Raw genomic sequence first — 17,792 nt, forward strand, 5'->3', positions numbered from 1 at the left:
TTTGAGGACAATATAGCACAGAAGCAGTGGAGTTATAAAGGTGATAAAGGAGAGATTTTAAGGAAAGAAGAAAGGAAATGGCTGAATTAGGTGATTAGCATAATGGAGATTTGTCTCTGGGTATAAAAGTTACATGACTGGGTCGTAGGTGCATCACTGAAGTCCTTCAAGTACTGACTGCATAATTTCATGCAATTAATAGTCAATGAGGGGTCAATGGATCCACAAGCTGTGGCAGTCATCATTCATATTACATTCCTCTTCCAAAGATGATCCTGTAGACTGAAGGTTAACCTTGAGTAGCAGTAGTAGCAGTCCTACATGTTCGACCTGTTTACAATACTTCCATCAACTGCGACGACAATATGACCATCCTTCAGAGCTAAAACAAGAAAAAACAAAAATATTAAAATTACCAACAACTACCGTACTACCCAACCAGTCGTTCTTGCTTACCAGTTAAACCGGTAACAGTAGTTTGTGTTGATGGAGATGATTCGAAATCCAGGCCTGACGAGGACGGAGTAATAGCCGCCGAAGCGCGAAGAGGCAGGTGCTGGTTGGCGCATCATGTGAGACCACTGAGTGCTCACCGCGTCGTAGAGCCACTGCACGCCAAACCGATTCCATACTTCGGGGACCTCTGGCGGAGGAAAGCTGTTGAAAGAAGGTCACCACTTGATAAAAGAACCATAGATATTTGATAGACAATACATTTACCTTTCTTGCATTACCTCCCTCATAAAGGGGGAGAAGACTTTTGGTATGTACAGTATGTATATATACAGTCAAACCACGCTAAGGACCACCTCAAATAAGGCTCCTTTCTACCTAGGAATCCACGAGTCACGAGTAGAGTCTCCTTGCGACTCGTGGCTATCTCGTTCCCGTCTGATTCTCGGCCAGTGTTGCCACTGCTCGAAATTTTCTACTAGATCTTTGATTTTTACACTTCGACATTGGCGTCGAAGTTTTTTTTTTTTTTAATCCTGCAAATCTTGTAGTTTTCACGTAACTCGGCTGACGAGTGCATAAGAAATATCCAGCATTACACCAGCAGCAAAATCAATTATAGAACCATGATTATCTATTCTTTTGGACAATTCTAACACTTTTCTTCTATGGCATTTCTGTAGTACATGGCGCATTTTTGATTGTCCATTTTCTTTCTAGCCAATCGTATGTAACCACGAGTGTCACGGGCCTCTACCAATGAACGTTTATCCTGCGGGGCCGCGACTCGCCTTTAGTTCGAACATGGTGGTTACAATGCTAGGTTATGCATGTGTGGAACTGGGAAGGCTAGGTTTTGTTTAGTTGGTTAGATTAGAAATACCCAATCATCCTTTACTTCCCCACCAACTAACCCCCCCCCCCCCGATTCCCAACTCCCAGGCTCTTGCTCCTAAAATAGTTAAGGGGAGGGGGTGGCATACCTTGAAAACATGGCATTTCTAACAGAAGATTCAGAATTAAAGAGTCGTAGAATCGTCCTCAATGGCATAACACTGTTTCTATTTCGAAATCTTGAATATTTTACCGGTAAAGTTGTGTGTGTGTGTGTGTGTGTGTGTGTGTGTGTGTGTGTGTGTGTGTGTGTGTGTGTGTGTGTGTGTGTTTACCTAGTTGTATTTTACGGGAAGGGGAGCTATGCTCGTGGTATCCCGTCTTCATATCTCATTTTATCTAAACTATTTTTAAATTCATGTATTGTTTTTGCACACACCACTTTCATCTAACTTGTTCCAACTGTCTATTAATCTGAGGAAAGCTGTTCTTTTTCACATCTCTTCTATAGCTGTCTTTCTTGATTTTCTTTCCGTGTCTCCTTGTATTTCTATTATCCCATTTTATCAGATTCTCTCTATCAATAATTTCTATGCCTTTCATGATTCTGTAAATAGCTATCAAATCTCCTCTCTCTCTTCTTTGCTCTAGTGTCTGTAGTTCAAGTTTTGCTAGTCTCTCTTCATATGATAGTTTTGAGAGTGTTGGTGCCAATTTTGTAATTGCTCTTTGTATTCTTTCAAGTTTTTTTTATACATTTTTTTGTACTTGGTGACCACATCATTGCTGCATATTCCAATCTTGGTCTTATCAGAGTGATTAGAATTTTCTTCACCATTTCTTCATCCAGGTATGTAAATGCCACTTTGTGTGTGTGTGTGTGTGTGTGTGTGTGTGTGTGTGTGTGTGTGTGCGCGAGGGGGATGCAAAACTCGTAAACACGACATTCGACGAAAATAGAAAAATGCCTTAGAATTGTTCAAGACAATAGAAAATTTGTATAAAAAAAAAAAAAAAAATGTTCCAAACATAGTAATAATTACATTGTGGTAACTAAGTGAAGCATGAAATTCTATTGAAAACTAAAGAAATGCTAATGTGGTGATTGATTAATTAGTGATGAAATAATGTGTTATAGCCCAGTTTATATACATTCATTAGGAAGCCATGATGGGAGCTGGATACATATCACACGCATAGGGAGTGAACGTTCTGTTCGTGTTACCGGGAAGCTGGGCTATCAGTGTGTTTAGCGCTCGTTCCGCCAGCATCTTTGTGTCACTTGCTATCACTTTCCAAACTTGTGTTCAGTCACATTGTGACTCTTAAGTGCAATGTTTAATAACCCTTGCAAGGATGTCTAAGGAGAAAAAAAAAGCGAGAAGACGGGGATAAGAGTAGACATATCACTGTAGAATTGAAACATGACACCACAGAGAGGAAAACGAGGTGTGAGCGTGGCTGACTTAGCACGCACATACAATCCGACTACAACAATTTGCACTATCTTCAAGAATAAGGACAAGTTCAAGGAAATAGAGGCTTCAAAGGGAGTGACAAGAATATCTATGCAACGACCACGTAATTTTGACGATGTTGCTTCTCATATAGATCAATGAGAAGCAAATGCAAGGAGACACTTAACGATCATCATTTGTGAGGAGAGTAAAACTTTCGCCGACCTCATTAAGAAAATGCCGGGAGCAGCAATGGACAAAGATGCATTCAAGACAAGCTGTGGGTGGTTCGAGAAGTTTAAAAGAAAAAGCGGCATCCACAGCGTAGCGAGGCATGGCAAAGCAGCAAGGTCCGACACAAAAGCAGCAGAAAACTTCATCGGTGACTTTAGAAAGCTTGTGGATACTGAGGGTTACCTGCCGCAGCAGGTTTTTAATTGCGACGAGATTGGTCTTTTCTGGAAGATACCGAAGCGAACCTATATAACAACGGAGAAGGCATTGCCGGCCAAAAGCCAATGAACGACAGTCTCACGCTGCAGTTTTGTGCCAATGCAAGCTGTGATTTGAAAGTGAAACCTCTGCTCGTTTACCATCCAGAAAATTCGAGTCTTCAAGAAATGTAAAGTCCAGAAGAGAAGGCTGTGATATGAAGGTCCAACAGCGAGGCTTGGGTGACACGTGACCTTTTTACTGGTTGGATCAATAGGTTTGGTCCCGTGAAAAAATATTGGCTCAAGATGAATCTGCCATTTCATGTCTTGCTAGTTACGGACAACGCTCCTGCCCATCTTCCAGATCTAGATTACCTTGAACTTCAATTAACCAAGAACCAGTTATTGCCTCCCAACACCACTCCTTTACTACACTAAAGCGCTCTTTGAGCGTTGTTTTGAGGCGACTGATAGAACCAGTCTCACTCTCAGAGTTTTGGATAGACCCCTTCCACATCGTTATCTGCCTCAAGATGATCGACAAGGCATGGGAGGGGGGGGGTCACCAAGATATCCCCATTTCGGCTTGGAAGAAGCTTTGGCTGGAGAGCGTTGTCTAATGTTACTGTGAGGGGTTTGAATTTGTATCTGTAGAGCCTGTTGTCGACGAGATTGTGTCTTTGACCAAGACCATGAGTCTCGGGGTAAATAACGACATCGACGAGCCTGTGGAAGAGCACAGACAGAAGCTGACCACTGAAGAACTTATGGAGTTGCATTCTGTTTAACAGCAAGTCATGGAGATTTCGTCTGGGGAGGAGGAGCCTCAGCAGAGCAACAACCTCCCAGTACAATATGGGAGATGCTGAAAGGATGGGAATCTGTTTCATCGTACATTCAGAAGTATCAACCTAACAAGGTAGTGGCTATGAGCGCTACAAATTTAATAATAGTGCTGTGTCGCATTTTCGCCAAATTTTGAAGCGTAGATAAAACCAAACGTCTTTAGACATTTTTCTAGTGAAAAAGAAAGTACCAGTTGTCAATGTTTCTATATATATATAAAAAAAAAAAGCTTGCGAGTCAGTCGAGACTACGTACTATACTGAACGCTTTCACTATCTTGTCAACCTTTGCTGAAACTTGCTGGTTTGAAAGAAAAGAGACGCTACGTTTCTCCCAAAGCTTCAGCAATTCTTGAGATATCTTCCTTATTCGATATGCTCGCCCTTCGAGTTCATCGTACAACCCCAAAAATCTACCAACATGTCCCTGTTCAAAGACATTTTGCACATGATCTCGTTTATGTCCTCTTTAATTTCTGGTATGCTTAGACGGCATTTTGTAGTTGTCAATTTCAGTGTCCATTTCCTTCCAGCTGATTTCACCACCGATTTGGATCGTTTACTTTTAAAAGGCATGTTTGAATATGAAAGCAGAATACATGCAATGAAAACCGAGAATGGAGATTACACTAGCTGCTGTAAGGAGTATTTAAACCAATTTTGATTTTTCATTATAATGCACGAAAAGTATATACTATCCAGTAATATGTAAGTATCCATTATCCACCTATTTTACACATGTACAGTATTTGAAAATGCTACATGGTAAGAAAACTTGTTCCGTAATATTTACAGAACTGAAGTTGTAAAGTCACTTACTTTGCCTACACAGCACACTCAAAACTACAGCTAACAAAATCGACTTCAGACAGCTGCTACCGATACTGCTGCCGACACCCTCAGGCCCTCACTTCTTGTGTACAGCAATAACGAGATGATGTTGGATGCGGGAGGCTTTTACATAACCAAAATAAACCAACGTGGAGGCAAAGTTTCATCAGATACAACATCAGGATAATTAGAATTTAGAAAGAAAAGTTCAGTCATATCCTTAATATATATGCGTGTGTGTGTGTGTGTGTGTGTGTGTGTGTGTGTGTGTGTGTGTGTGCGCGTGTGCGCGCGCTCCCCTGTTTACATGTTTAAATTTAAGTGGTAGCTGTGGCCAAAATGGCTGGTTCAGGGAAGTACGAACAAGTATGTGGATTTCATTATCATCTCTCAAAATGGTGGTATAGAACGAGACTAAATTCTCCTATCTACGACTTGTGTGTGTTTAATTTGAATATAAGAGTGTACGGGGTGTGGGAGGCTGGACTTGAATATTTAGAGAGACCTTCTATATGGTTCTCGCAGTCTTAACTTTGACTGATAGGCATAACTTGCCCACTGGACTCAGACTCTTAGACTAACCTCTTAACTCAAGCTTAGACTAGTTTTAGATTAAAACTTACACTGACTTGACTGTGTGATAGCAAAGACGAAACCTCTGAAGGGGTAAGGCTCCTCCTCTAACCATCTATGATTGGCTAAGTTCGTTTCTGTTTACGCTACACTGGCCAATGGCACTTATGCTCACGAAGTTACAATCTAGAATCCTATACGCCTCTTTGGGTTAGTGGAAGTCATACTATCCATTATGAAAATCTGACCTCGGCAAGAATTTAATGGTGTTATAGTTTCGTATAGGGCCTCACGCACGCGACGCCAGCGTGCGATAAAAAACTAGTATAAACTAGTATCACTTTCTAGCATCATCGCCAGTACAACGTGATGTAAAACCAATCACCACGATGTCTATATATACGCGTGTATGTGTATATATGATATATATTGTATATATGTACAGTATACATACATATACACACACTATATATATATATATACACACAAATATATACGTACATATATATATATTATACACATGCATATGTATACACATGCATATGTATACACATGCATATGTATACACATGCATATGTATACACATGCATATGCATACACATGCATATGTATATACACACATGCATATGTATATACACACATGCATATGTATATACACACATGCATATGTATATACACACATGCATATGTATATACACACATGCATATGTATATACACACATGCATATGTATATACACACATGCATATGTAGACACACACATATGCATATGTATACACACGCATATGTATACAAATGCATATGTATACACATGCATATGTATACACATGTATACACATGCATATGTATACACATGTGTACACAGATGTATACACATGTATACACATACATATGTATACACACATACACATATGTATACACATATACACATACACATATATGCACATATACATATACATATATATATGTACATGTGTATACATGTATATATGCATATGTATATATACATGTATATATACATATATAATGTATACATATATACAAATATATATATATATATATACAAATATATATATATATATATATATATATATATATATATATATATATACGTATTGTATGTGTATAGGTATGTGTATATATATATTTGTGTGTATGTACAAGCCGCGGGTTTCGCCGGGGGCTTGGCTGCACAAACAGCGGCCTACGGCCGCAGCGTTCCGCGCTCTAATCCTACAATAGGGATCCCGTGCTGGGGATCCCGTGTTGGGGTTCCACCCCGAGGCCGTGGCCGAACCAAAGGGACATTTTTTCCTGGTCAGTTCAAGGGAACATGGCAACCACTGAGGACTTGCGACCTTGGAGGACTTATTATACAACCTCGTAGGACTTGCACCCTCGTAGGACTTACGACCTCGGAGGCGCTTGCAGCCTCGAAGGGCTTACAACTTCGGAGGACTGGCACCCTCGGAGGACTTGCACCTTCGGAGAACTTACAGTTTCGAAAGGCTTACTGTCTCTGAGAACTTACGACCTCGGGGGACTTACAGACATGTACCATTTTTAAAATGTGTCAACTTTGAAATGGTTTAATTTTTATTATTAGTATACATTTCTTTTCCAAACTCAATTTTTGGCGCATTTCACTTACTGCAAAGTATCTACATTTAATACAATGTCTTCATTTGATTCCTTCTTCCCTAAAGAACCTAATATTACAAATTAATCGACAAAAGTAATTATAAAGATGCCAAGTATCAAGATATAATGTTAATCATCAAAATTCGCAAAAACAATAGCAAATGTACTCGTACCTCCAACCTCCATTTGAATAACGACAATATGGCTTCCGTTGCATACATCTAGCTGTCCCCTGTAACAACATATCGCACAGGATGATGATCTACACATATGCAAAATAGGCTTACAGGGAGGTGTCCGCAGATTGCCACACCGACTGAGCACTTGAAGGGTTTTAACAAAATCGATGAAACCACGGAGACTTATTTTATATCATATTAGATATATAAACATGTGTGTATATGTATGTGTATATATATGTATATAAATTATAATATACATATACATATATACACATACATTTACACATATATACACTAGCCAATTACCGCGCGTTCTTGCGAGTTCGTGAATAATCCCTAACCTATCCATACCATGCCTAACTTTAACCCTTAACCCTAACCAAAATAATTTTTTAAATGAAATATTGCTTTAAACACAACCCCTCGCAGATGTGCGCCCCCCTACCCGAAGGTTGGGAAACCCTAGTTTGAAAATACATGCACGTACAAACACGCATCATATGCACATTCTTTTACGTGCTTGCGAGTGTTTGTGTGCATTGACAAATGCCTACAGCTAAAAGGTGAAGAAATTTATCCATTTTATCTTCAGAATATATATGGTTATAGGGGTTCATTTGGAAAAACCTAGGAAGAGTTTGTAAATAATGAATTTCCGCCGCACTAAAATTAAATTAAGCAATATTTCAACATTTGGTCAAATTATACAATCATTTTACATTTGCATATTAATTCTTAAGTCACAAAAAATACTACGCGAATTCAGGGAATAATACATAAACCTCCTGACTTTAACCCTTAACCCAAACCATTTTTTTTCGAAACTAAATATTGTTATCCAAGTACCTGGAGTGATAGGGTATCACAATATGTATGGTTATGGGGGTCTATCTCTAAAACCCTAGGAATTAGTGTACAAACAAGCAAACAAATAAATCAGACAGAGGCTACTTCATAATATGTATATATTATATATGTATATACATATGTATATGTATATATATGTATGTGTATGTATATATGTATATGCAAAGTAGACCACTTTGCATAAGTGAACACACGTACCCGTGTTCTTATGTGTATATATGTGTATATATATAAAAAACTATATGTATATATGCCTATGTATATATGTGTATATATACATATATATACACATATATATATATACACATATATACCTATGTATATATACATACATATACATATATACATATATATACTGTATATATATATATATATACATATATATATACACACATATATATACACACATACATATATACACACATATATACACATACACACACACACACACATATGTACATATATACACACACACATATACACATATATATACACACATATACATATATACACACATATATACACATACTATTATACAGTATATACTATATACTACTATATATATATATAATATATATTATATATATACATTCAACAAGAACCCACTGTTGGATAAGAAGAAATGAAATAAATTATATCCATATATTTCGATCACGGACCGAGATCCTCTTCAGTGAAATTCAGAGTAGTGAAGCAAAAGGCATGTCTTATGTACAGTAAAAGAAGGAACATGGATAGCACTCGGGTAGCGTCTAATGCTTTGCGGGGCAGGTCACCCACCTTCACCAAAGATGGGAATAATTTGTTGACTGCCCAGGTAGTAATGCAGTCAGGTGACCATTGTCCATATGATATATTGAAATTAGCAAATTTATTTATCAAGGATGTTTCTATTATTTTACTTTTAAAACTGCACTTAGAAATGAAGATAATTTTTGCTTCGTTCCAATCTACACGAAGCAAAAATTATATTCAATTAAAAGTTCAGTTTTAAAATGAAAATAATAGAATCATCCTTGATAAATAAATTTCCTAATTTCAATATATTATATGGACAATGGTCACCTGACTACATCACTACCTGGGCAGTCAACAAATTATTACCATCTTTGGTGAAGGTGGGTGACCTACCCCGCAAAGCATTAGACACTACCTGAGTCCTATCCATGTTCCTTCTTTTACTGTACATAAGACATGCCTTTTGCTCCACTACTCTGTATTCCACTGAAGAGGATCACAGTCCGTGATCGAAATATATAGATATCATCTATTTCATTTCTTCTTATCCAACACAGTGGGTTCTTGTTGAATTTTACTAACGTGTTACATTACTTTGTAGTTGTATATATATATACATATCTATATCTATATATATATATATATATATACCTATTTATATAATATGTATATACATATATACCTATGTATATAATATGTATATACATATATACCTATGTATACACACGTGGAGTTAAAAACGACAGCATTGTTGTAGTTGTTCAGTTTTTTCTTCGTATTCTCGATTTTCCTGATAAGAGATTTTCCATTGACTGGGTGGATTGAAACTAGGTCTCTATATTCTTCCATTTGTTCTTATTTGATATCAACGTTTCGTCTTAAACAAGACATTATCAAGATATAACTTAACATTCAATGCAATGTAATCTCCTCTATTCCTTTATTTAGAAATAAAAATCCCCCCTCTCCCTCTACCCCTTCTCTCTCTCTCTCCCTCCACCTTCCCCCCCCCCTCGGTGACCGCACCCGCCTCACCCTCCCCCCCAACCCGACCCCCTTACCCTTGTACTCTGAGGTCCTTATTGTCTGTTCCTCCCCCCCCCCCTTGGTCTGACCTGATCTTAGGTATATATACTTCTGTCATCCCCAGCTCTGTCACACCCTTACTTCTCTTTAAATACGTAAGTCTCCGTATTTTTATAAATTTGTCACCTTTATTATTACTGTTACCATGTAATTTTTGTTATTTCAGTTGTCTTGATATTGTCTAGTACCTTTATTGTCACCATGAAAATTTTGTTAGTTCAGTTATATCTTGTTATTGTCTAGTCCCTTTACTGTTACCATGTAATTTTTGTTATTTCAGTTATATCTTGATAATGTCTTGTTTAAGACGAAACGTTGATATCAAATAAGAACAAATGGAAGAATATAGAGACCTAGTTTCAATCCACCCAGTCAATGGAAAATCTCTTATCAGGAAAATCGAGAATACGAAGAAAAAACTGAACTACAACAATGCTGTCGTTTTTAACTCCACGTGTATTACTGAGAACCTGCTCCCCCCCTTTACTATGTATACATATATACATGTATATAATATGTATAAGTGTATATGTATATATACATACCTATGTATATAATATACATATATATACACCTGTGTATATAATGTATATACACATACCTATGTATATATACAATGTATATATACCTATGTATATAATGTATATATATACACCTATATGATGTGTATGTATATACCTATGTATATAATGTGTATATATGTATATACATATACCTACTAAGTATTTCGGCTGCTTTAACCCATCGTTTTTAGCTCATATTTGCGAAATAACCATTAACAAAAGCATGATATATTAGCGCAGCCTAATTCACACCCTGCCATAATTTTTGACGTTATAGTGCATTCGCAAGTGTATCTAATTACGACGTTTACTCTTGATATTAAGTGTGTCGTAGCCGACACCCGTGAAGTAAATCGAACAAGTGAAGCTGTGACGTCATCACAAACTACCTCGTGTACCCATCCGCCTCCCCTTCCCTCCCACTATTACTCTCGTTTCCTACCCCCCCCCACACACACACCATATGGTTTACGTTATCCTGGTGAGCCAGGGGCAGCAGGCAATATTACTCTCATTACCCCATTGTTTGAGGAGAGTGGCGCATCGTTGTCATGTCCAACATGCCACGTTGCAGGTGTGGTTGTAAAACCGCAATTGCATTGCGACTTTTACACTATTTCAATCGAGAGAAAGCAGCCAAGAAAGTACGGATTAGTTTGGACAGGTAAGAAATGGGGAGGAAGGAGGGAAGGGGAGGAGGATGGGATACACGAGGTAGTTTGTGATGACGTCACAACTTCACTTGTTCGATTTACTTCACGGGTGTCGGCTGCGAGACATTTGATGTCAGGAGTAAACGCCGTAAATAAATACATTTGTGAATGCACTATAACGTCAAAAATTGGGACAGGGTATGAATTAGGCTGTCCTAATATTATGCTGATGTGAATGGTTATTTCGGAAATATGAGCGAAAAACTATGGGTCAAAGCCACTGAAATACTTAGTATGTATATAATGTATATACATATATATATATATATATATATATACATATATATGTATATACATATATATATATATATATATATATATATATAATCTATGTATATAATATATATATTATACACCTATGTATATACTGCAAATTCGTAATATATGTATATATACATATACAATGTGTACATATGTATATATACATACCTATGTATGATATAAATATATATGTATATACATATATACTGTACCTATGTATGTATATGTATATAATACATATACCTGTGTATATATATATATACATACAAGTATATGTATAAGTACATATGTATATGTATAAGTATATATGTATATATATATATATGTATAAGTATATATGTATATATATATATATGTATTATATATGTATATATATATGTATATATATATATATGTATATATATATATGTATATATATATATATGTATATATATATGTATATGTATATTATATATATATGTTATATATTATATATTATATGTATATATATATGTATATATATATGTATATTATATATATATATATATATATATATATACCTGTGTGTGTATATATAGGACAGGTAGAGGTTATGCAAATCAGATTTTTGTGGTAATATATGTGAGAAAGGTATAGGAAAAGGTAAGGATGTTTTGGGTTTTTTTATGGATCTGGAAAAGGCTTATGATAGGGTAGACAGGAAGGCACTGTGGGAGGTTTTGAGGATATACGGGATAGGAGGAAAGCTTCTAGGAGTTGTCAAGAGTTTTTATGAGAGTAGTAGAGTAAGTTTCAGGATTAGAAATAGTGAGAGTGAATGGTTGGAGGTAAAGGTAGGACTTCGTCAGGGATGTGTTATGTCACCCTGGCTGTTCAACTTATACATGGATGGGGTGGTGTGAGAGGTAAATGCAAGGGTGGTGGGTCGGGGATTGAAGATGGTTAAAGAAAATGGAGAAAAGTGTGAGGTGAGCCAGCTGATGCTTGCAGACGACACTGCTTGCAGCAGGATCAGAGGAGGGATTGAGGAAGTTAGTGACAGAGTTTGGGAGAGACTGTGAAAGAAGAAAGTTGAAGATAAATGCGGGTAAAAGTAAGGTTATGAGATGTACAAGGGGTGGAAGTGGTAGCAGACTGGAAGTGAGCATTAAGGGAGAGCGACTGGAGGACATGAATAGCTTTAGATACTTGGTTGCAAATGTGGCAGGAAAGGGTGGAGTGGAGGTGGAGGTAAAATGTAGATTGAGAGAAGCGAGTAAATGCCTTGGATGAATTAAAAAGTGTAATGAGAAATAGACATTTGGGAATGGATGCTAAGAGGAGACTGTATGAAGGAGTGACTGTGCCAACGGCACTGTATGGGGTGTAGAAACATGGAACACAAAAGTGGAAGAGTAGTTTGAATGTGTTTTTGATGAGGTGTCCGAGAAGTATGATGGGGGTTACAAGGATGGATAGAGTGAGAAATGAGGAGTTAAGGAGGAGAGCAGGGGTGGAAAGGGAGTTGGCAGATAGGGTTGATGGAGTATTAGGATGGTTTGGACACATGGAAAGAATGAATGAAGAAAGACTAGTAAAAGAGGTATGGAAGGCAGATGTGGAGGTAGTGAACATGAGGGGGGCGTACTAGGATGTGATGGATGGATAGGGTGAAGGGGGCTTTGGGGAAGAAGGGAATGTCTGTTGAGGAAGGATGGGAGAGGACAGAAGACAGGCGAATGGAGAATGGTTGTATATGGATGATGTGATCCATGAGGTGGAATGGGTAGGGGGTAGGAGGAGAGGGAGTATGTGTGAGAAAAATTTGATGCAGCCCGAAGGGATTTCTCCCCATCTTCTCCTTTTCTGCATGGGGAGACGGAGAAGGATGGATGATTTAATGAAGCGGCCTTGCTGTGGATGTGCTGTGTCTTGCGACACTGTCGCTGACCCAGGGCATTGGACAAGATGTAGGGATGACCTGTCATCCAGAAGGTACTAAGATAAGCGGGTGGGTGGTGGGGGGGGGAGTGTATTTAGGGATGGAATGGGTGGAAATGGTTTTATGCTTTTTTTCTTTTTGGCTACCTCCCTTGTAAGGGGGAAAAAGCCATGGTATATGTATATATATGTATATATATATGTATATATATATATATATATATATATGTACACACACATATAAGGGGGAAAATCCTTGGTATATGTATGTACATATGTATATGTTTATGTACATATACACGTACATATACATATATACATATACACATATATTTATATACACATACACATATATATACACATATACACACACATATATATATATATAAACATACACACACATATATACACATATATATATACATATATGCACATATACACACACATACACTTACACACATATACACACACACATGTATAAACATACACACACACATATACACACACATATACATATTGTTGGCATCCGTCTGTCTCGGGAGACAATGGAGGTCGCGTTTTTTTTATTTTTTTTTTTTTATTTTTTTTTTTTTTTAGGTTATGGTTGAGTTACAACGCCTGCTGTGGCTGTAGAGTCCAATTCTGGAGCGGCAGGCTCTATTACAGTTGTCACAGGTAAAGTCCGCGCCTGGCTGTGTGGGGGCTGCTGCTAGCCTCTGCCGTCTGCGCTCTCTTTTCTCATCCCACTGGTCCTCTCTCCTCTTCTCGCTAGTTTGAATGCCTGCCTTGACAACGTGTCTCCAGCTGCTGCGGTCAGCGGCCACTGCCTCCCAGCTTGCTGGGTTAATGTCGCCTGCCTTCAGATCACGTTTGAGAACGTCCTTGTAGCGAAGGATGGGCCTTCCTGCAGGTCTGGAGCCAGTGGCAAGCTCCCCATACAGCACGCTCTTCGGTATTCGGCCATCGTCCATTCGTCTAACATGACCGAGCCATCTCAATCGCCTCTGGCTGAGCAAGGCGAACATGCTGGGCATTCTCGCCTGTGTTAGAACATTCTTGTTGGAGACATGATCTTGCCAACTAATGCCCAGGATTCTTCTGAGGCAGCGCATGTGGAAAATGTTGAGTCGGCGTTCTTGACGGGAATACAGGGTCCAGGCTTCGCTGCCGTACAAGAGCGTGCTGAGTACACAAGCCTGGTATACTACTATCTTGGTGTTGGTGGTCAGCATGGCGTTGTTCCATACACGCTTTCCAAGACGAGCCAATGTTGTTGCTGCTTTGCCGATACCTGGGTTCCACCATCTCAAGCAACCTGTCCCTGGATGCAGAGCTGAACAAGCGCATCGGCAAAGCAGCAACAACATTGACACATATATATACACATATATATACACATATATATACACATATAGATATATATACATATATAGATATATATACATATATAGATATATATACATATATAGATATATATACATATATAGATATACATACATATATACAGATATACATATATACAGATATACATACATATATACAGATATACATACATATATACAGATATACATACATATATATATATACATATATACAGATATACATATATATATATATACACACACATTTACACACATACATACATACATACATGTATATATATATACATACACATGCATACATATACACACATGCATACTCACATATATACACACATGCATACATATACACACATGCATACATATACACACATGCATACATATACACACATACATATACATACATACGTATATGCATACATACAAATATACCTACATACATACATATATACATATACTCAAGTATATAAACATACACATGTATACATATACACACATGTATACATATACACACATGTATACATATACACATATATATACATATACAAATATATATACATATACACATATATATACATATACAAATACACATACAAATACATATATATATACATATATACACATACATACAAATATATACATTTATACAATATACAGTAAATATACTATAAATATATATTACACATATATATACATATATAGACACTCGTATATACATACACCTATACATATATAATATATATACACACACATACTTGTATATATACACACATACTTGTATATATACACACATACTTGTATATATACACACATACTTGTATATATACACACATACTTGTATATATACACACATACTTGTATATATACACACATACTTGTATATATATATATACACACACTTTATATATATATATATATATATATACACACACATACATGTATATATATCTATATATATACAAACACACATGTATATATATATATATACACATACATGTATATATATATATATATACACATACACATATATATATATATATACACATACACATACATGTATATATATATATATACACATACATGTATATATATATATATATACGCATACATGTATTATATATATATATATATACACATACATGTATATATATATATATACACACATACATGTATATATATATATATATATACACATATATATATATATACACATACATATATATATATATACACACATTATATATATATACACATAAATTATATATATATACACATATATACACATATATATGTATACACATATATATATACACATATATATACACATATATATATATACACATATATATACACATATATATACACATATATATACATGTATATATATACACTTATATATATACACATACTTGTATATATACACATACTTATATATATACACATACTTGTATATATACACACATACTCGTATATATACACACATACTTGTATATATATACACACCTATACTCGTATATATACATTTATATATATATATATATACACATATATACTTGTATATATATATATACACATATATACTTGTATATATATATATACACATATATACTTGTATACATATATATATACACATACTTGCATATACACACACACCTGTATATATACACATATATGTATATATACACATATGTATATATATATATATATACACACACTCGTGTATATACACACGCATCCATATATACACACGCATCCATATATACACACGCATCCATATACACATATACACACGCATCCATATACACATATACACACGCATCCATATACACATATACACACGCATCCATATACACATATACACATATATACACACGTATCTATACACATATATACACATGTATCCATACACACATATCCATACACATATATACACATGTACCCATACACATATATACACATGTACCCATACACATATATACACATGTACCCATACACATATATACACATGTACCCATACACATATATACACATGTACCCATACACATATATACACATGTACCCATACACATATATACATGTACCCATACACATATATACACATGTACCCATACACATATATACACATGTACCCATACACATATATACACATGTACCCATACACATATATACACATGTACCCATACACATATATACACATGTATCCACATACATATATACACATGTATCCACATACATATATACACATGTATCCACATACATATATACACATGTATCCACATACATATATACACATGTATCCACATACATATATACACATGTATCCACATACATATATACACATGTATCCACATACATACACATGTATCCACATACATACATACACATGTATCCATATACATATATACATATACACATATATACATATACACACATGTATATACACATATATACATACACATATATCAATCAAATCAGCCATCCTGAGTCCACTGCTGAACAAAGGCCTCCTTCATAGCATTCCATGAATCATACGACCGCGCCATCCTCTTCCACGATACTCCCCGCCCTGGTTAACACCTGCGTCCAATGTTTCCTATGTCTATCAGAGAAAGCCCTGTCTAAGTACCTCGCTTGACTGTCTCCAACAAAACAATTACCTGTGGGCAGGGATCCAGCGTCTGCCCCTCCCTTCTCGTATATGTTCTTCCTTTCTTCTTCCTGTAGACCCGCTAATGTTTGAAACTAGTTCCTGCAATCGAGTGGGGCTGGTGAAGACTTTTCTTTCCAATTTTACGCGTCGTATTTGTCACCGTTTTCCATCCAGGCTCCAAACTAGTTTTGTCTTCAGTATTTTGGGCCTTAGAGCAGAGAAGTCGATTCACCTCTTTAAGGCACTAAACACTGTAACAACCACTCGTCATACCACTATTTGAAGAAGCTACCCAGTTGATCTGACCTGGCCACATGGTGAAAGTGACGAAAGATCATGGTAATGAAATAAAAAGACGCATTACGATTGGTTGGGAGGTGTTTGGTA

General features: G+C 36.3%; 1 protein-coding gene across 3 annotated transcripts in view; it reads right to left on the bottom strand.

The window, feature by feature from the left end:
- LOC143020329 (sphingomyelin phosphodiesterase-like) overlaps positions 1-17,792 on the bottom strand; it is a 181,204-nt gene that overhangs the window by 5,051 nt on the left and 158,361 nt on the right. For all 3 annotated transcript variants that reach the window (XM_076176652.1, XM_076176650.1, XM_076176651.1), the window contains exon 9: positions 457-657. In XM_076176652.1, the coding sequence (XP_076032767.1) occupies positions 457-657 (201 nt within the window). The remainder of the gene's footprint in view (positions 1-456; positions 658-17,792) is intronic.

Source organism: Oratosquilla oratoria, chromosome 39 (genome assembly GCF_046742065.1).
Source record: "Oratosquilla oratoria isolate Oo_2021 chromosome 39, ASM4674206v1, whole genome shotgun sequence".
In the NCBI taxonomy this organism is placed as follows: Eukaryota; Metazoa; Arthropoda; class Malacostraca; order Stomatopoda; family Squillidae; genus Oratosquilla; species Oratosquilla oratoria.